The sequence below is a fragment of the Suillus fuscotomentosus genome (assembly GCF_016647785.1).
Source record: "Suillus fuscotomentosus strain FC203 chromosome Unknown F5891scaffold_130, whole genome shotgun sequence".
NCBI classification, from domain to species: domain Eukaryota; kingdom Fungi; phylum Basidiomycota; class Agaricomycetes; order Boletales; family Suillaceae; genus Suillus; species Suillus fuscotomentosus.
The window spans coordinates 1-16,619 of record NW_024539642.1 but is presented as its reverse complement, the minus strand read 5'-3'; the positions used below and the strand labels follow the sequence as shown (position 1 = coordinate 16,619).

The 16,619-nt window shown below is 47.3% G+C and overlaps 11 protein-coding genes across 11 annotated transcripts; 6 read left to right on the top strand and 5 right to left on the bottom strand.

Annotated features, from left to right (window-relative positions):
- Positions 1-1,386: 1,386 nt before the first annotated feature.
- Positions 1,387-2,574, top strand: F5891DRAFT_964429 (uncharacterized protein; the record flags this gene model as incomplete). The annotated part of the gene is made up of 4 exons (XM_041376088.1): positions 1,387-1,865; positions 1,922-2,108; positions 2,154-2,245; positions 2,304-2,574. 4 exons carry the CDS (start codon positions 1,387-1,389, stop codon positions 2,572-2,574), a joined length of 1,029 nt encoding a protein of 342 aa, XP_041218025.1.
- Positions 2,575-3,532: 958 nt separating this feature from the next.
- On the top strand, positions 3,533-3,915 carry F5891DRAFT_1197722 (uncharacterized protein; the record flags this gene model as incomplete). The annotated part of the gene is made up of 2 exons (XM_041368522.1): positions 3,533-3,604; positions 3,661-3,915. The coding sequence occupies 2 exons, from the start codon at positions 3,533-3,535 to the stop codon at positions 3,913-3,915; spliced, it is 327 nt and encodes a 108-aa protein (XP_041218024.1).
- Positions 3,916-4,161: 246 nt separating this feature from the next.
- Positions 4,162-4,902, top strand: F5891DRAFT_104479 (uncharacterized protein). Its single transcript, XM_041362207.1, has 2 exons — positions 4,162-4,783; positions 4,840-4,902. The coding sequence occupies exon 1, from the start codon at positions 4,353-4,355 to the stop codon at positions 4,758-4,760; it is 408 nt and encodes a 135-aa protein (XP_041218023.1). The 5' UTR covers positions 4,162-4,352; the 3' UTR covers positions 4,761-4,783; positions 4,840-4,902.
- An 83-nt stretch (positions 4,903-4,985) lies between these two features.
- F5891DRAFT_1070142 (uncharacterized protein) lies at positions 4,986-5,628 on the top strand. Its single transcript, XM_041363263.1, has 2 exons — positions 4,986-5,024; positions 5,122-5,628. Exon 2 carries the CDS (start codon positions 5,132-5,134, stop codon positions 5,498-5,500), a length of 369 nt encoding a protein of 122 aa, XP_041218022.1. The 5' UTR covers positions 4,986-5,024; positions 5,122-5,131; the 3' UTR covers positions 5,501-5,628.
- A 255-nt stretch (positions 5,629-5,883) lies between these two features.
- On the top strand, positions 5,884-6,749 carry F5891DRAFT_1070141 (uncharacterized protein). Its single transcript, XM_041363262.1, has one exon. It carries the CDS (start codon positions 6,007-6,009, stop codon positions 6,577-6,579), a length of 573 nt encoding a protein of 190 aa, XP_041218021.1. The 5' UTR covers positions 5,884-6,006; the 3' UTR covers positions 6,580-6,749.
- Positions 6,750-6,930: 181 nt separating this feature from the next.
- F5891DRAFT_1197720 (uncharacterized protein) lies at positions 6,931-8,638 on the bottom strand (the record flags this gene model as incomplete). Its single annotated transcript, XM_041368521.1, has 6 exons — positions 6,931-7,114; positions 7,168-7,268; positions 7,323-7,464; positions 7,523-7,658; positions 7,716-7,988; positions 8,044-8,638. The coding sequence occupies 6 exons, from the start codon at positions 8,636-8,638 to the stop codon at positions 6,931-6,933; spliced, it is 1,431 nt and encodes a 476-aa protein (XP_041218020.1).
- A 342-nt stretch (positions 8,639-8,980) lies between these two features.
- On the bottom strand, positions 8,981-9,819 carry F5891DRAFT_1070136 (uncharacterized protein). Its single transcript, XM_041363261.1, has 3 exons — positions 9,566-9,819; positions 9,413-9,513; positions 8,981-9,359 (listed from the first exon to the last, which is right to left on the bottom strand). Exons 1-3 carry the CDS (start codon positions 9,584-9,586, stop codon positions 9,176-9,178), a joined length of 306 nt encoding a protein of 101 aa, XP_041218019.1. The 5' UTR covers positions 9,587-9,819; the 3' UTR covers positions 8,981-9,175.
- Positions 9,820-9,836: 17 nt separating this feature from the next.
- F5891DRAFT_1070133 (uncharacterized protein) lies at positions 9,837-10,258 on the top strand. Its single transcript, XM_041363260.1, has 2 exons — positions 9,837-9,893; positions 9,955-10,258. The coding sequence occupies exon 2, from the start codon at positions 10,028-10,030 to the stop codon at positions 10,247-10,249; it is 222 nt and encodes a 73-aa protein (XP_041218018.1). The 5' UTR covers positions 9,837-9,893; positions 9,955-10,027; the 3' UTR covers positions 10,250-10,258.
- On the bottom strand, positions 10,142-11,031 carry F5891DRAFT_104360 (uncharacterized protein). Its single transcript, XM_041362151.1, has one exon. The coding sequence runs from the start codon at positions 10,920-10,922 to the stop codon at positions 10,320-10,322; it is 603 nt and encodes a 200-aa protein (XP_041218017.1). The 5' UTR covers positions 10,923-11,031; the 3' UTR covers positions 10,142-10,319.
- Positions 11,032-11,060: 29 nt separating this feature from the next.
- F5891DRAFT_104264 (uncharacterized protein) lies at positions 11,061-12,530 on the bottom strand. Its single transcript, XM_041362117.1, has 7 exons — positions 12,262-12,530; positions 12,043-12,208; positions 11,939-11,983; positions 11,768-11,885; positions 11,573-11,717; positions 11,421-11,521; positions 11,061-11,367 (listed from the first exon to the last, which is right to left on the bottom strand). Exons 1-7 carry the CDS (start codon positions 12,301-12,303, stop codon positions 11,199-11,201), a joined length of 786 nt encoding a protein of 261 aa, XP_041218016.1. The 5' UTR covers positions 12,304-12,530; the 3' UTR covers positions 11,061-11,198.
- Positions 12,531-16,077: 3,547 nt separating this feature from the next.
- On the bottom strand, positions 16,078-16,541 carry F5891DRAFT_964425 (uncharacterized protein; the record flags this gene model as incomplete). Its single annotated transcript, XM_041376087.1, has 3 exons — positions 16,078-16,168; positions 16,222-16,350; positions 16,378-16,541. Coding segments are annotated over 3 exons (384 nt in total), but the record flags the coding sequence as incomplete, so codon positions are not given.
- Between the last annotated feature and the right edge of the window lie 78 nt (positions 16,542-16,619).

Genomic DNA, 16,619 nt, shown 5'->3' with positions numbered 1-16,619 from the left:
CCATCGCCGACTCCAGGCTCGCTCGCATCCAATCGAGCGTCGGGCGTCAATCGGTCGAGCTTGATTCCAGTACCCTCGCCATCTAAGAAGAATGGTCTTTTCAACAGTGGCAGTTTTGCCTCTTCCACTCCTAAAGCTAACGATGAGGAGAAGTTTAAAAAGGGTCACCGCAAGCGGCTGACAGAGTTTACTGAGTCAGTAGGGAGTATTCACCCTCGTATGAGCATCCACGATGCATTTGGGGATGAGGATATGGTTTTAGGTAAGACCCGTATTTCCCTTAGCTTGACAATATACCTTCTTATCTTAGAATATACAGCGAGCGACGAGGAATCCGTGTCGGAGTTTGCTCCGCAATTGACTACTCCAGACACACGACCTTCAAAGTTTTTACCAGAAGATCCTCCCAGCGAGCCAGAGACAGAGGTTCTGGTGTCTCCACCATCCTCACCACCAAGACAACGCTCACTCGTTCAAACACCTGGTGTTTCTTCCAATGATGAAGCACGTCTTCACAGAGCTCTTTCCTCAACTTCAACGACCTCGTTCCGACCTCCTACTCCAGACTCTCCATTAGATGATTCTCAGTCTCAAGAGCAGGCGATGCCATCATCCTTCACTCCCCCAGGAACGCCGCCAATGACCAGTTCCGTTCCTCGGGATGAATCTTCTTCTGAAGTCATTCCCACCTTCGCGCTCACAACTCCACCGCGCCGTCTTGCGTCAAGCACTTCCATTCTTGACTTCCGCACACCATCTCCGCCTCATGACCTTTCTAATCTTTCTGTTCTCCCTTCATCTTCTGAAGATGAAGCAGAGACACGCGAGGCGGATGTTACACCCGTCCGAGTGGATGAGGATGGCCCTGCCAATCCGAACTATACCGCGATGAAGACCCCAAAGCCTCCTGGAGCATGGGCTGCTACACCTGTACCGCCCAAGCACCTGAGGGAAACATCACCACCACCTACTTCATCCGAGTTGGCTCCGACTGTATCATTGTCATCGACGCCTCTATCTCAAGCTATTTCTGAACCTGAACGGAACTTGGAGACAAAGGTCCCAGCAGGCAATGGACTGCTCACGCCAATACCTTCTCTGTCGCGCGCTAAGTCTCTTCCTCTACGCACTCCGGCACCCCCCGGGGCATGGATGCTCACTCCAAATCAACCCGTGACTCAGAATGGACAGAATGGTTCTGCCGATCAATCCCAGTTTGGTTCTATCGGAAGGAGGAAGAGCATTCTCAAAGTACGCTTTGACGTCACGGAATCAGAGGCTTCAACTGCTGAAGTTGAAAAATCACCTTTACCTTCTGGACGCGTATCTGCGCCAGACTTTCTGCCTGATATCCACGCACGACAGGCGGAAAGCGACCCTTCAAAAATGACCAATGGTTCTGTTCACGTTGATGTCGTACATGATCCAGTGCCAGCAAGGCCCGTCACTCCTGAACGTTCTACAACACCCATATCTCGTGCCAATACGCCATCGCCACGTTCGCTGAGAAAATCCCCCACCGTCAAGGTTGTGGATGCATTCGGTCGAGAAAGGATTGATGACCCTCCAACATTGGCTGATGCACAGGATATTGCGAACGGGCATGTGGATGCGAAAGACGTAGTTCGTTCACTGTCGTCAGCTGAAACTCCTCGCACCCCTCGTGTCCAACACAAGAGTAATATTCGTATTGTTGATGCGATGGGAAGAGAAATTGAGGAAGAAGTCGACCCTGTGATTGAACCCCTATTTGAAGAAGAGCTGTTAGTCCTGCATGATGATCTGCCTGTTGGTCGCACCAAAACGCTGGCTCGGATGCGGCAAACTCTTCAAGAGTGGGCCGATGGGCTAAGTGATGGGGACAGGTAATATCTCCAGTGTACGGTTCAAGACAAGTGCTGACTGATAAGAACTGCAATAGGTCTGCTGATGATCTCGCTTTGAATACAAGCCACCTTGAAGAGCTAGAAAAAGTTTCGAGGGCAGCGCGGCATGCTCGGAATCAGTTAGCCCAGACCCTTCGTGTTGAATCTGTGAAAGAGCGTAACCTGGTGCACAAACATGGGAAGGACGCCGTGAGCCGAAGTGGGCTTTTGGTAAGACAAAGTGTATATGCATTCGTGTGGTCGCATCTGATTGGTTCTCTCGAATAGCCGGCCATCATTGGCGACAACCGTTCTTTCCATCGTGGCATGGTTTTGCTCGGAGTTGTGGCCCAAATAATTTTCGTCCTTGCGATGTGGCGGTAGATATCTTCATTTTGTATGAAAATTTTTTCACTGACCTGTTGACTGTCTGCATAGATTGACACATGTCCAAGCTCGCCGATTGTTTTATACCGTCTATTATGATCCTCTATACCCAGAGTTGAACCCCTTACCTGGACACTCCCGCCAATTCTCGCCGCCCTACCCCTCATTTATGTGGTCGCTTTCGAGCGCGTATGATATTGTAAGACACGAAGGATGGTCAGCTTTGAAAGCGGAGCTACAGGGCACTGTGCGCCGCATTGGTCAACATGCTTGGGAGAAGTGGGGAGAACGCCCTTACACCGGAACATGGCCACCTACGTGACCGTTGTTATGATGCTACACGATATCTATTTTTCATGATATTTTTGTTTTCTTTTTACGATGTCGTCGAAAGGTTTGGTTGAATACTGTCTAGTATTAACATGATACATGTCGCCTCTCGATCTTTATGAATTCTAGAGGGCACGATCCGTGATGAAATGTGCCTCCTGATGACTCGGAGTAGCTAGGCTAAAAATCCTAGTCTCGCACGTCGTCGATGGTGACAGTACTTGATTATTATGGACTCAAGTACCTGATATCTTCAAGCGGAATCATGCCAAGCCTACACTGGTACTATTAGAAATTCGACACAGCCACTTTGACTGTTTCTGACGTGCGCGTCCGGGTCGATTCTTTCATTTTACTATCTCCGATGAGCACTTCTTCGCAATCACATCATTCCTCAGCAGGACAGCGCAACTATGAAATATCAAAACCAATCAACCCATCGGAACACCACTTCGTCATGAAGACGGCTTGACCAATGTGACCTTTTCTCCAGATGGAAAGTTCCTCTTCACTCGCTGCCAGGACGGTCAGATATATACCTGGGATGCTTCTGCTATTTTCAGAGAAGCTGGCCTTTCAGATATTGTAATCTTAGATACATTTCATTCCAAATGATGCTGACAACGGCTTCCTCAGGTCGATACACCGCGACCAGCTCCAAAGATGAAAAGTGCCCCTCGAATACCTCCAGGGTTCTTTGACGATGCACTGCGAGAGGCCAATGTACGTGATCTCCGTTTATTATTCAATCCTGTGACTCGTATGTCCTCAGTCGTGCATTCATCTATCCCAAGCTTATGGACCACATGACTACCCCACTCTTGTACCACGCCGACACATCCTCAGTCGCTTTCCTCCTTCTGGCGTCGCTCAAAGTCTCACGGGAAAACTGAGTACCATACTCGACCTCTATCTCTTTTCTCAACTGAATTCAAAACCTGATATCTGGTATGCTACCCGGACGAGATGGATCGGATATTGAGTTGCGAGAGATCGAAGTCCCTTGCTCAGCGGGAAAGCCTGTGCGTTTTTTTATCTTTCACGGTTGTCTTTTTATCGCTGACTCGTTTTCGCGCAGAGAAATTATCGCGCTAGAAAGAAGCCAACTGCTAGCTCGTTTCGACTTCCCAAAATCCATACCACGCAAAAACCTAACGCATCATCATCACAGCTATCTCCAACTACCACCATCTCGACGCTTTCTGCCGTCATTGACACTGCTGGGGCATCGGGAATACCCTCGCATCCTCATATCACCGGTGCTGGATGGCGCGCTCGTTTCGTGGGGTGGATTTGCTGCATGCCTGTTCAGAACGCAGATGATCGCCATTAGCGACGCAACACTTTGACTTTATTCGTATTTTGCTCTCTCAACTATCGTTAATTCATCATTGCCATTGACTCTTCTGCCGTCATCGCATAGTACGGGTAGAGGCTAGGAAGGTCTGACCAGGATAGCAGGTAACATTACGATTTGGGTTGAGCACGAATTCCGGTCGAAACATTTTTTAACAGTAACTACAGCTGAAGCCTGGACAAGTTGGTCGGTATTGTGGTCGGTCACATCTGAGAACCAAGGACTTGCAGCTTGAAGTTGTTGAAGAGCGATCAATTGCTTCCGATGAGTCTCTGTCTAGCTTCAAGTTGTAGAGGTTACTTACTGACTATACTCCATGAAATGCTGTATCGATTGTCCAGCACCGGCAGGTCCCTATTTTCTTGTTATACTTGTATCTATCAGAATTCCTCGTGGAATTCATTGCCAGCCTTATGAAACCGTCGATCGTCCTTATTCTAGCCTTTCATGTTTGTGACTGGATCGACACTGCACATCATTCGATCACCAATGGAAAAGCAGAAACATACCTCACCAGTGTATTGCTGTGTACAAATTTACCGGCCTCCTCTGCGGGGTTCATCGCCAGGATTATAGCAAATTTGAGCACCAGTCGGCTGATATTAAAAGGCGCAAAGGGTGTGCTATCAGGTGAAAATTTGAAAATGCAAACTACTACTACTCACAATGAGAACGCAGGTACTCTCTTCATTGCAGCAGGCCACGGTCTCTGTGCAACTCTCGCCATCTGGCTGACACGCACCGACAGACATTATAGATGTTGCCAGCGCAATAATAACAGTGAGGAAAGAGAAGCGCATTGTTTGTGCGAGGTGGTGTGAGGTACTCCAATAATTTCTTTGGGGTGAAGATGATTTGCTCTTATACTCGTGAAAAAATAACGCTTAGTGTTTCAGCCAGCACCATCATTGGGCATCCGGTCATTACGTGAGAAGCTGAGCTAGTCTCTTGCTCAATGCCAGCAGAAATATTACGGCGTTCCACATCACAACTTGATTTGAATGTAGGACCCATGGGAACATTAACATAGCCCCAGTACGGCTACGCTCATGTCAATCGACAAATTTCACCCTGCTCAATTACTTGTATGCTATATCGAGCCATTTATTGATAATGACCAGACTAGTATTCCCCAACCTTCCACGTCAAAGGATGTTATATTAACGATATCATTCAATCTAGAAATTCGCGCATGGGATTCGCGCTGGCTCTTTGGCTCTTGCCGACTAAAATCCTCTCGTACATGTTCGTTTACTGTCTCCCAGAAGACGAGTACTCGTACGTCTCGCCGCCAGTAGATGGGATCATGCAGTGGTCAGGCAACGTCCAGTCTTGCCACGTCCAGTCTTGCCGATCCCATACTTCCCCTCTCCGGCTTTTCGTCAGCTCAATCACCAGAGACCATATCACAGCGACATGCTCTAAGCGAGACAAGCAAGGTGTCTGCCGACGCAGGCGGGGATGCCAAATTCCATACGGAAAATATGTAATGGTGGCGCGAGTGATGTTGCTTCTTGGGACCATAGAGCAATTCACGCTATACAGTTCTAAGAAGCAATAGAAGCCAGGGTGGTCTTAAATCGGTAGCAGCCTGTATTGAATCGCTCACTTTGCTCTCTGAGTAGCAGTCAGACCAAGGCCAACATCATTACGTGGGGTGGTCTCGCACACCAGGTGCAGACAAATGGTAATGGTACATCTGTCACCGATTGCGCTAGTGTGTGGGCACCGCTATGTATTAGACGATTAAAATTTTTGTAATTTCAAGTCCGCAATGCCGATTCTTTTTCATGTCTTGTACCTATGATGCATGTATACGGGAGTCAGCGAACCCGGGCCCATGTGTGCTCCCGATGAGTGAGTCTATTATTAGCTCGCCCTGGGCTATGTTTATCTACACCAAATGGGTCATCGATTTAATCAAGTCCTTCGGATCCTTAGAACCACGAGCACTAGGTGTAGCTGGCGAGTAGTTGTGAAAAGAGAGCACGGCCATCCATTGGCCCAGCATTGCTTCGTTGTCATGTGACCTGCTCAATCATGGAAACGCTTACGTGTTCATGATACATGATAACAAAGATCTATTCACTTGAATGTTGTTACCCCCCATTGCAATCGATATGGACGGCTATCAGAACTTCGAGAATTGGCATGACGAGGTACGTCGACGCAGAATCACCTCACTTGAGTCTGACATTGACTCCATTGGGCAATGGTTACCAGCCCGCAGTGCAGAAATGGCTCGAAGAGCTCTGTCGAACGCACTCAATCCAGCCTTCTGACTATAACATTCCATTGGGCGCGCGTTTTCGCCCGTCATATGCAACTGCCAGACCGCAGCAGGAGAATGCAGCGATTGTAGCACTCGCCGGTGCAGTGCAAGAAATGAGCAAACATCTTGTTGTTCCCCCACCCCCACCTGTGGCTCTTGCGCTCCCCGCTGCGCCACCCTCTGATTTCGCACGCTCTCTTGAAGTCCTCAGTGCGGCCACCAACATATCAGATGAAGATAAGTTGGAGATGATGCTGTTGTTCTTAAAGAACAAAGACGAGGCCATCGTATATCTCCACATGAACAATCGGTTGAGGGCTCCTTGGGTGCAGAGGAGGCTGGGCGAAATGAGGATTCATGGTGCATGATTTGTGAGACCCCATTTGTATTTTCGTTTGTACGTCTTCCTGTTCCCATGTTTTTCCCCCTTTGGTAGTCAGAACTTCGAAGCTTCAACAATATCGGTGCGATATACAGTGTACTACTACGTACTTCCTCATCTCGAATAACCAGTTTGTTTTTCAAACTTTCGTTAAGCCGTAACTTCGCAGTAGTGAATTTTACAGTAGGTTGACAGTCGGTAAACCTTGTACATACGTGGCAAGTTACAAGATACAACACCGTGACGTACGATGAGGTGAAAGACAAGATAACAACACAAGGACAACATTGGGACAACACGACTTACAAGTACAACTGAGAAAATAACTGTTGCGACTTCACTTCGTACCACCTGCTCGCTGTCCCGTCAAATTTATTAAAAAGCCATGAAGCATGGCATGTGCATAAGGCCTTTCTCCTCGGGAAACACTCTCAGAGACCTGTTCCAGACGTTTTGCAACTTCGGGTGCACTGCGGAACTCCATCAGGAGTTCTAGTTCCATTTTTTGGATATCAGGGTACCTGTGGTGATCGAGGGTCAGCGGGGATCACGATGTAGAACAAGAAAGGCGTACTGAGCTGTGAACTGTGAGAACGCCTCATCCAAGATATTTTTCTGGGATAAATTAGATTTAATTGCCCGGAATGCCAGAGCTTCTAAACGCGCGTTCTTGAACTTCAGGATTCTTGTTAATCTGTGTGCCATATAGTACGAGCGAGACATACCAACCTTCAAGGCGAGTCGGTACATTGACCTGGGAGAGCAGCGTAAAGTTTGAGTTGTGTTGTTGCGCCGGCCGAGCGGATCTTTGGACTTTAGGGGGTAGAAAGTAACCTGGCCAGTGTAACAATAGTATACATAGGATGCCCAGCTGCACGAACAGTTTGAGTCATTTTGAGCTACTAGCAGTCAGAGAAAATGCAGCTTACGTCGCGAATGCCGTGTTCCGAACCAACACTAATTGCTGTATCGGAGAAAAGGGTCGAGGCTGTGGCTCAGCCCTCAATGTGTCCGTCGAGCGAAAACCTGGATGCCGCCGAGTCGTCCATTCCGTCCAGTTGTCGTCTAAATAGCAGCTCAGCACGAGAGGAAATCTCATGCGCAGGGAGAAGACAGACTCACTGTCATCATCCGAACTTAAAGCACTGCTCTCGGAAGTGATATCACTGGACGCATCAAACTCAGAAGGTTCCGCCACAACGGAATAGCTTCTGCGATAAGGTGGGGGCTTGCTAGGCACTTCCTTCGCGTTCGTTTTCTTCGTTTTCTCTTCTACTTCTTCCTCCGAGTCGATGTCGCTGTCGGAGAGGTCAAAATCAAATGATTGCTCGGCATCCATCATCAGCCTCTGTTCGCTGAGGTAATGAACGAGTAAGGAATCTTCACTGATAGATGCTAAAAAATAGGTCCATTATTATTCGTCCACAGGGTAAGATGAGAAACCACCGACAAGGGAGGACTGGCGCGACACCGGCGCCGTGGTCTAAAATTGCACTATTCGCATATACGGCACGAGTTTCTCCTAAAAATCTCCGAGTTCTACGCTTGGACATGGCATAGTACTTGATGTCGGTGAATTCGCCGTTGTTCATGGACTGCCTAAGAGCAGATGCGGTATTGATGAGGGGGTCAGCGATAACTGGAGCAAAATTTGCTTTCGTAGTGACAGTAAACCACATGCAAGGATGTGCAGCAATAACGGAAGGCGAGAACGAGCCAATTAGCGAGGGGGGGCCATGGCCAAAGTCAGCAATCGAGACCGACCTGCTGTCAAAAGAAGGAACCTCTGGAGTACACCCATCTTTAAGGCAAACAGTCACCGTGGCGGCGTCTGTCGCCGATGGCGAACAATGGGTATGATCGAGGTAAACCTTCACTTTGGCAAAAGACCAGCGTTCTTGAGAATACTGCAGCCCAAAACGCCACCCCAACCCAAACTTTTCGCTGTAAACTATGGTTGAACCCCCTTGTAGGCATTTGGCAAGGCGTTCTTCCTTAGTTTCCAACTGGAAGATTGATGTAACTGAATCAGATACCTTCTGCATGGTGGATGAAGACAACGAGAGGATGCTTAGGCGCCTTTCTGACTAGTCTCTTATCTGCAAGGCAGTGCAGTGATGGACGCCTCTATATTTAGGAGTTAACTGAATCCCGTAACTCTAGATCGCTAACAGTGAGCAGGTTTCCAATTTTGACACGAGCTCGCGTTAAGCAGGTCGCATCAACAACAGTCAATCCTACAAATTGGTAATACAATGCAAAGTCGACGCAATGAACAGACCCAAACAACGGACGCCATCGGGTTCAAGCTAATATCGGTGCGATAATACAGTGTACTACTATGTACTTCCTCATCTCGAATAACCAGTTTGTTTTTCAAACTTTCGTTAAGCCGTAACTTTGCAGTAGTGAATTTTACAGTAGATTGACAGTCGGTAAACCTTGTACACACATGATGGCAAGTTACAAGTAATGATACAACACCGTGACGTACGATGAGGTGGAAGACAAGATAACAACACAAGGACAACATTGGGACAACATGACTTACAAGTACAACTGACAAAATAACTGCTGCGACTTCACTTCGTACCACCTGTCCCCCGCCGTGTCAAACACATTAAAAAGCCACGAAGCATAACATGTGCATAAGGCCTTTCTCCTCGGGAAACACTTTCAAGGATCTGATCCAGACGACTTGATACTTCGGGTGTGTTGCGGAACTCTAACAGGAGTCTTAGTTCCATTTTTTGGATATCAATGTGCCTGTGGTGATCGAGGGTCAGCGATGATCATGGTGTAGAACAAGAAAGGTGTACTGGGCTGTAAACCATGAGAACGCCTCATCCAAGATATTTTTCGAGGATAAATCAGATTTAATTGCCTGGTACGCCAGAGCTTCCAAACGTGCATTCTTGAGCTTCGGGATTCTTGTTAATCGGTGTGCCACATAAGACGCGAGACACACAAACCTTGGAGGCGAGTCGGTACATCGACTTGGGAGAACAGCGTAAAGTTTGAGTTGTGTTGTTGCGCCGGCTGAGCGGATCTTTGGACTTCAGAGGGTGGAAAGAAATTTGGCCAGTGTAACAATAGTATACGTAGGATGCCCAGCTGCACGAACAGTTTGAGTCATTTTGAGCTAGTCAGAAAGCGTAGCTCACGTTGTGAATGCCGTGTTCCGAACCAACACTATTCGCTGTGTCGGAGAAAAGGGTTGAGGCAGCGGTTCAGCCTTCAGTGTGTCCGTCGAGCGGAAACCTGGAGGCCGCGTAGCCGCCCATTCCGCCCACCTGTCATCTAAGTAGTAGACTCAGCACGAGAGATCACCCCAGGCGCAGGGAGAAGCAGACAGACTCACTATCATCATCCGAACTTAAAGCACTGCTATCGGAAGTGGTATCACTGAATGTATCACTAAATTCATCCAACTCATGCTCGTAATATGCCGGGCCAGCAATATAGCTCTGGCTATAACGATAAGGAGGGGGCTGGCTAGGCACTCCTTGTGCTTTTCCCTTTGCTTTCTCCCTCGTCACGGTTTTGACTTTCACGTCTTCTTCTTCCTCCGAGTCGATGTCGCTGTCGAGGTAATAATCATATCGTTCAGTGGCGTCCATCATCAGCCCATTTTCGTTGTCGTAGTGAACGAGTAAAGAATTTTTTTTGATAGATGCTAGAGGATAGGTTCATTACTAATGTTCGTCCACCAGGTAAGATAAGAGATCACCCACAAGGGAGACCTGGCGCAACATCGGCGCCGTGGTCTAAAATTGCACCATTCGCATATACGGCACGAGTTTCTCCTGAAGACTTCCAAGTTGCACGCTTGGACATGGCATAGTACTTGGTGTCGGTGAATTCGCCGTTGCTCATGGACTGCCTGAGAGCAGATGCGGTATTGATGAGGGGGTCAGCGATAACTGGAGCAAAGTTTGCTTTCGGAGCGACCGTAAACCACATGTAAGGGTGTGCAGCAATAACGGACGGCGAGAACGAGCCAATTAGCGCGGGGGGACCATGGCCAAAGTCAGTAATCGAGACCGTTCTGCTGTCAAAAGAAGGAACCTCTGGAGTAGACCCATCTTTAAGGCAGACAGTCACCGTGGCGGCGTCTGTCGCCGACGGCGAACAATGGGTATGATCGAGGTAAATCTTCACTTTGGCAAAAGACCAGCGTTCTTGTGAGTGCTGCAGCCCAAAACGCCACCCCAACCCAAACTTTTCGCTGTAAACTATGGTTGAACCCCCTTGTAGGCATTTGGCAAGGCGTTCTTCCTTAGTTTCCAACTGGAAGATTGATGTAACTGAATCAGATACCTTCTGCATGGTGGATGAAGACAACGAGAGTATGCTTGGGCGCCTCTCTGACAGTCTCTTATTTGCAAGGCAGTGCAGTGTGTGACGCCTCCATATTTAGGATTTGACTGGCAATATGGGGATCCCGTAACTCTAGACCGCTAACAGTGAGCAGGATTCCAATTTTGACATGAGCTCGATGATACGCGTTAAGCGGGTCGCATCAACAATGGTCAATGCTACAAGTTGGTAATACAATGTAAAGTCCACGCAATGAACAGACCCAAACAACGGACGACACCGGGTTCAATTCTGGCCAGGCACCTGCATAATTAACGCAGTGAGAACCTGTCCAGCGTTGGGCATGTTACCCCTGGCCACAGCTTCCATTTTAGCTGGGAGACCTTGCACAACTTCCGACGCATTCCTATATTTCAGCAGGAGGGAAATTTCCATTACTCTGACAGCATCATGCCTTTGAGGAGTGGCAGTAAGCAACACGCAGATGTAGAACGAGATCATCGATACCTGGAAGTAAATTTGGAGAATGCTTCATCCAGTATGTTGGCCGCGGACAGCTTGGTTTCAATGGCCTTTAAAGCAAGTCGAGATAATGTTTCATTGTTAAGCTGTAATTTTGAGCTCAGATAGATACATTAACACAAGTTTCATGGAGTTACCTTCCTAGCCAATTGATACATAGACTTCGGGGAGCAATGTGGTGGACCATCTTCTAAGCGACTCTGTTCGTCAGGTGTACTTTGAGACCGCAAGTTTACAAAGTTGACGATGCCAGTGTAACAGTAATAAATAAAGGCGTGCCACCTGCAAAATCCATTCAATGACGCTTGTAACACGAAAAAAATCATACCTACGTCTTCCAGGCAACACCCTTTACGAGAATAACTCGAGATTCACGCTTTAGGTTCTCGCCGATCACAACTGGCGCTATCCCAACATCTCCAACAAGTGATGGCCAGTTGTCCAGTCGCTCTTGAAATACAACTGTAAGATTGACATACGTATGAAGTTTCGAGTTTCAGTACCTTCGATGCTAGACAAAGACGACATTGAACCAGTATCAGCCGTGTCTGTGAAGTGGTAATCGATGGGCTGTGAGATCAAAGCTTCAACGCTGGAACAAACAAACCTTCGTTTGATTTATTGTTGACTGGTGAAAGATTGTTGTTATTCATGACGAAATCATCGTCATCTAGGTCACTGTCAGAATCGTGTTCATAACTCTCCAGCGAAGTGAAAGGGAGTGTCGCCTTCAGACAGTTCAAAGAGGGAGAACGAATCAAGGTTTCCTCCGGCTGCCAACGGTACTCAGCAGCCATGCCATGATAAGGATAGGAATATAACGCACAAAAGTCTGGTAAAGTTGTTTGCAGCACAGCGGTACTCGCATAGATCGGAATTGGTCTGGCGACTTTGCCGAGAGACAAACGACGAGTGTATGCTTGGAATACTATGTCAAACGAAGTTCCCGTCTTGAGCGATTGCTCGAGGACACGAAGGGCAGAGCAGGTCTGAGACGCTCTAGGCGCTTCAGCACTGGTAGGTGCACCCGGTACGGGCCTGACGCGTGCAGGTACAGTGAATGGCATGCATGTCAGTGTTTTGGTCAAGGTGACCTCCAGCGAGACAATGACATTTCCAAGCTTCTCAGCGGGACAAGTGATCAGCGGATGATTATCATTTGCGTCAAAACCACTAAATCCGAGGATCACAGCGATAGATGCGGTAAGGGACATATCAACATCAGGATATGATGGAAAAGAGATCGTGACCTTGGCCAGTGTGCCACACCATACATCCGGACAACTATGGGAATTGAAGCATAGCTGAATCCTCTTTCCCTTTTTACGGATAGTGAGGCACCAGCCAAAGCCCGTAACCTGAGGAGAGTGAAAAGGAGGCCTCTTTGGAACGGCAGAAATAGCGGCTACGGAGCCCAAACGAAACAACGTCGTAATGGAACCTGAAGCCGAGGTTTCTTGTAGCTTTTTGATGACGGACATTGGTAAGGCGCACTAGGACCTGGGACCGCTTGTTATAAGTGTAGGCGTCCAGAGACCCCTGGAGCTGCATCGTGACTCGGTATGTATTCAAAGTCCATTATGATCGTGGGTTGATCAAGGAAAGATGTTTGTTACTGGCACCCACAAAATATCAAAGAAGGACTCTCGGTAAGTTTTGTAGATATAAATGGCAAGTCACAGCTTACTTGCAAGGTCATATGCCAACCCGTTAATTCTGCGACTCGTCCACAATTACAAACAACGGCATTTTCCGCATTCTCTGTTCGTAACATTTGCTACGATTGTAATTTGTGACCAGTCTCTGTCCTTCCAAAATACCGTTTCAACTGCGCTCGTTCCCTTCGTCTTTCCAATTACAAACGAAAGCAAGGTCATCGCCGGCGACGGCACCTAGTTCTGAACCCAGACAAGCAAATATATACACAAATCCCCACGCCCAATTCACCATCGAGACGGAATGGAAAATCCCCCATGAATGCGAATCTCGTAGCGAGAAAATATTATTAGCAAAGTAGAAATACACGGAGAAAAAAACATATCAGTATCCGTATGTTGCAGCATCAATGAGTGTAGGGAAGACCCAACAAAGAAAAGGCACGAAACGAGCCCACAATGGTTGTGGCCGAACGCCTCTTGCACCTGGTCACTTGTAGTGTTAGTTGCAGGGGCATGATGTTGTGGATGTCAATATACCCATGGGCTGATTTTACGATGAAGACCCCTGCTAAGCCATGCAATTGGCTGCTCGAGCTGAGCCGAGCCCGAGCCCGGGTCACGCCCAAGCATTGGGCTCGAATTTCGCAAAGCCTAAGCAAGCAGCTTGTCGTCTGTTTGATATTCCCAGTCACTCTCATCCATGTAAGGATTTCTAGCACCCGCAACGTCACCTTCACATTTTGCAGCCGCCTTCGGCCAGCTTGGGTTCAGACTAGGCTTGAAATCTGGTGAGTGACTGCAAACTTTTTGCTTGTCTAACAGCAGCTGCGCAGACTCCGCCTATCGCTGTCTCGACGTCTATGATGAGCTAGGGCAAAAGCTACGCACCGGGCTGGGGACTCTGGTATGATGGATAATGTAGTGCGCGCCAAGTATAAGAGTACAACGGCTGACCAAGTACTCTTGTTGAAGCACCTGACCAAGTCCAGTCCGAAGCAAAGCTGGTAGCCTTGTTTCCGTGGTGACATGCCACCCTCAAGACATAAGAATCGTACAGTCCTGAAAAAGAATACAACATCAGCAATATTGGTTTCTTCATCATGGGAGCATACGGCATGCAGAGCTTTCGTATAGTTGTGTACATCCGGGGCGGTGCTTGAGGTACAACGTGTCAGAATTCGATGGTGTCCTGCGTAGATGTTAACGAGCGAAGGGCACCGGGGCAGGGCATGACTCAACACAACCGTTCGGCATACTTGAGCACTTTTGAAACGTCGTTAATAATGCTCGCGAGTAGTGCCACTATCTACAGACATCGCAGTTCGTAAGCACAATTAGAATGTGACACGAGATACATACAGAGTAGGATCAGCCCTGTACTGCACACATAACCTTGATAGAATCAAATACAAAAATTCAGATTGTATCCCAAATATATCAGCCAATGTTGTATGAATTCACGTGCTCGTAGGTTGACAAGGACCGAAGAGGCTGGGACACTATGGGCGACAATTTGCGGACTGGTGACGTGGTACTTGATCAATTGTTGATGCTCTCGTTCAAGTTGATGTACTCACGAGTCTGTGATAGAAACCCATCTAATTGTGTTCAACGAGAAGCGTGAATCTGATGTACAACACCAAGTACCGGAGGACTGATTGATGCATGAGTTCGAACAGAGATAAGACGACTGACCCAGCTCGTAGCAGCATCAGACATTTGGCTCCAGTATGACAAAGCTTTAGCTAGCTTTATCTAATGTATAATATCAATAATATGTATCACAATTGTAGACCACATGACAAAGGAATAGATAGGTAGACTACATAGGTAGAATCTGCCAAAGCTATAATATTGATGGGCCTGTGGTATCAAATTGCAATGTACTGGCACACTGATGTGTCGTTGTCAGATGTATCTACTCTTGCATGGGTTGCTTCCAATATATAATGAATAACATTGTGACAAATGAATGATATTGACTTGTAATGGAGTATCAATCTGGTGATTTTCTACCAAGCCTATCAAGCTTTGGATAGGTAGCTTCCGACGGTCAATTGTATAATGGGCAACATTGTGACAAAGAGATAATATTGACTTGTAATAAAGTATCAATCTGGTGATTTTCTACCAAACCTATCAAGCTTTGGATAGGTAGCTTCCGACGGCCAATTGTATAATGGGCAACATTGTGACAAAGAGATAATATTGACTTGTACTAAAGTATCAATCTGGTGATTTTCTACCAAGCCTATCAAGCTTTGGATAGGTAGCTTCCAACGGCAGAAACCACCATCAATGACAGTGTGCCAGGGTGTGATATGGATTTGTCATGGTCCATCAATATGGTGATTTACTTATCAAGCATGTCTGCTGCTACAGGGGCAGCTTCCAATTGCAGGGTGTATCAATCACTGACAGTATGCCCAGAGATGATATCAAGTTACCATGCCCTATTAAGATGCTGATCAAGTACCAACCATGTCTGGCTTTACATGGGCAGCCTCAGATTGCAGAAGTCACCATCCATGACAGTGTGTAGGGGGGTAGCATTGGGTTATCAATAAGGACACTGAGTTGAGCTCTAACATTGGGTTGCAAAACCCTATCAAGATGACGGTCTTCAACTACCCTGACATTTGCAGTTTATGATGGTGCAAGACACCATCTATGACAGTGTGTCAGGGGATGACATTGAGTTATCATATCCTATCAAGTTGATTACGATGGCAGGAGCCACCATCCACAACACTTAGCTGAACACTGGCATTGGGTTATGAAGTCCTAGCAAGATGCTGGTATTCGGCCGAGGATGTCTACTATTACATTCACAGCTTCTGTTGCAGAGGAAACTACCATCTGGATCGAGATTTCACATTTTGTTCGTAATTATAGCTTCGCGTAGGGAAACCACATCAATTGTATTAGGATATAGTACAGCTACGAAAATATACGAATTAATTGGTACCAGCGGCGGCCCGTTCTCACAAGGCAGCGCGTTTTTCCCGAATCTTTGACAGCGCACTATTTTTGCTGATACTGCGCAGCGAAGAAGAAGAATTAGGAAAAATGCGACTATGTAAGGTGTTAACTCGGATAGCTTCAAGTTGATGAGATAAATCACAAACCGAGTCCACCATGTCATAAGGTCAGCCACCTCCTCACTCTCATCAGGATCCTCCAACAAGTCAAGAATGCTATGGTAAAAATTTTCGGAGTCCGTGACTGTGTCGGTACGTGAAAATACCGACGAAGAGCTTAACGAGAAGCGTACCTAAAGGAACATCAGCGAGAGAAAGCATGTACAATCAAATGTGCGTGCCTGCGTAGCAATATAAGCTAAGGATCCTTGAGTCACACATTTCATACCGTGAAGATAAGCGTTGCCGGAGCGCGTGGCCTTTGGCTCCTTATCTACTGAGCTTGGAGACGTAAAGACATGTTTGTAACCCTAGAAAGAACTTGGACTGAGAACTTCATCGTTAATAAAACAAGCACAAGCTCACAAAGATGAGTATCTCGCTGC

Coding starts and splice junctions, on each gene's coding strand:
- F5891DRAFT_104479 (XM_041362207.1), top strand. CDS start 4,353: ATGAAACCGTCGATCGTCCTTATTCTAGCCTTTCATGTTTGTGACTGG.
- F5891DRAFT_1070142 (XM_041363263.1), top strand. CDS start 5,132: ATGGGATTCGCGCTGGCTCTTTGGCTCTTGCCGACTAAAATCCTCTCG.
- F5891DRAFT_1070141 (XM_041363262.1), top strand. CDS start 6,007: ATGATAACAAAGATCTATTCACTTGAATGTTGTTACCCCCCATTGCAA.
- F5891DRAFT_1070136 (XM_041363261.1), bottom strand. CDS start 9,586: ATGTACCGACTCGCCTCCAAG. Junction 9,514..9,565: donor TGTACCGACTCGCCTCCAAG/GTTTGTGTGTCT, acceptor AGAATCCCGAAG/CTCAAGAATGCACGTTTGGA. Junction 9,360..9,412: donor TTCTCATGGTTTACAGCCCA/GTACACCTTTCT, acceptor CGATCACCACAG/GCACATTGATATCCAAAAAA.
- F5891DRAFT_1070133 (XM_041363260.1), top strand. CDS start 10,028: ATGCTCGTAATATGCCGGGCCAGCAATATAGCTCTGGCTATAACGATA.
- F5891DRAFT_104360 (XM_041362151.1), bottom strand. CDS start 10,922: ATGCAGAAGGTATCTGATTCAGTTACATCAATCTTCCAGTTGGAAACT.
- F5891DRAFT_104264 (XM_041362117.1), bottom strand. CDS start 12,303: ATGCGAGTACCGCTGTGCTGCAAACAACTTTACCAGACTTTT. Junction 11,886..11,938: donor GTCTTTGTCTAGCATCGAAG/GTACTGAAACTC, acceptor TTGTATTTCAAG/AGCGACTGGACAACTGGCCA. Junction 11,522..11,572: donor TGTATCAATTGGCTAGGAAG/GTAACTCCATGA, acceptor TCAAAATTACAG/CTTAACAATGAAACATTATC.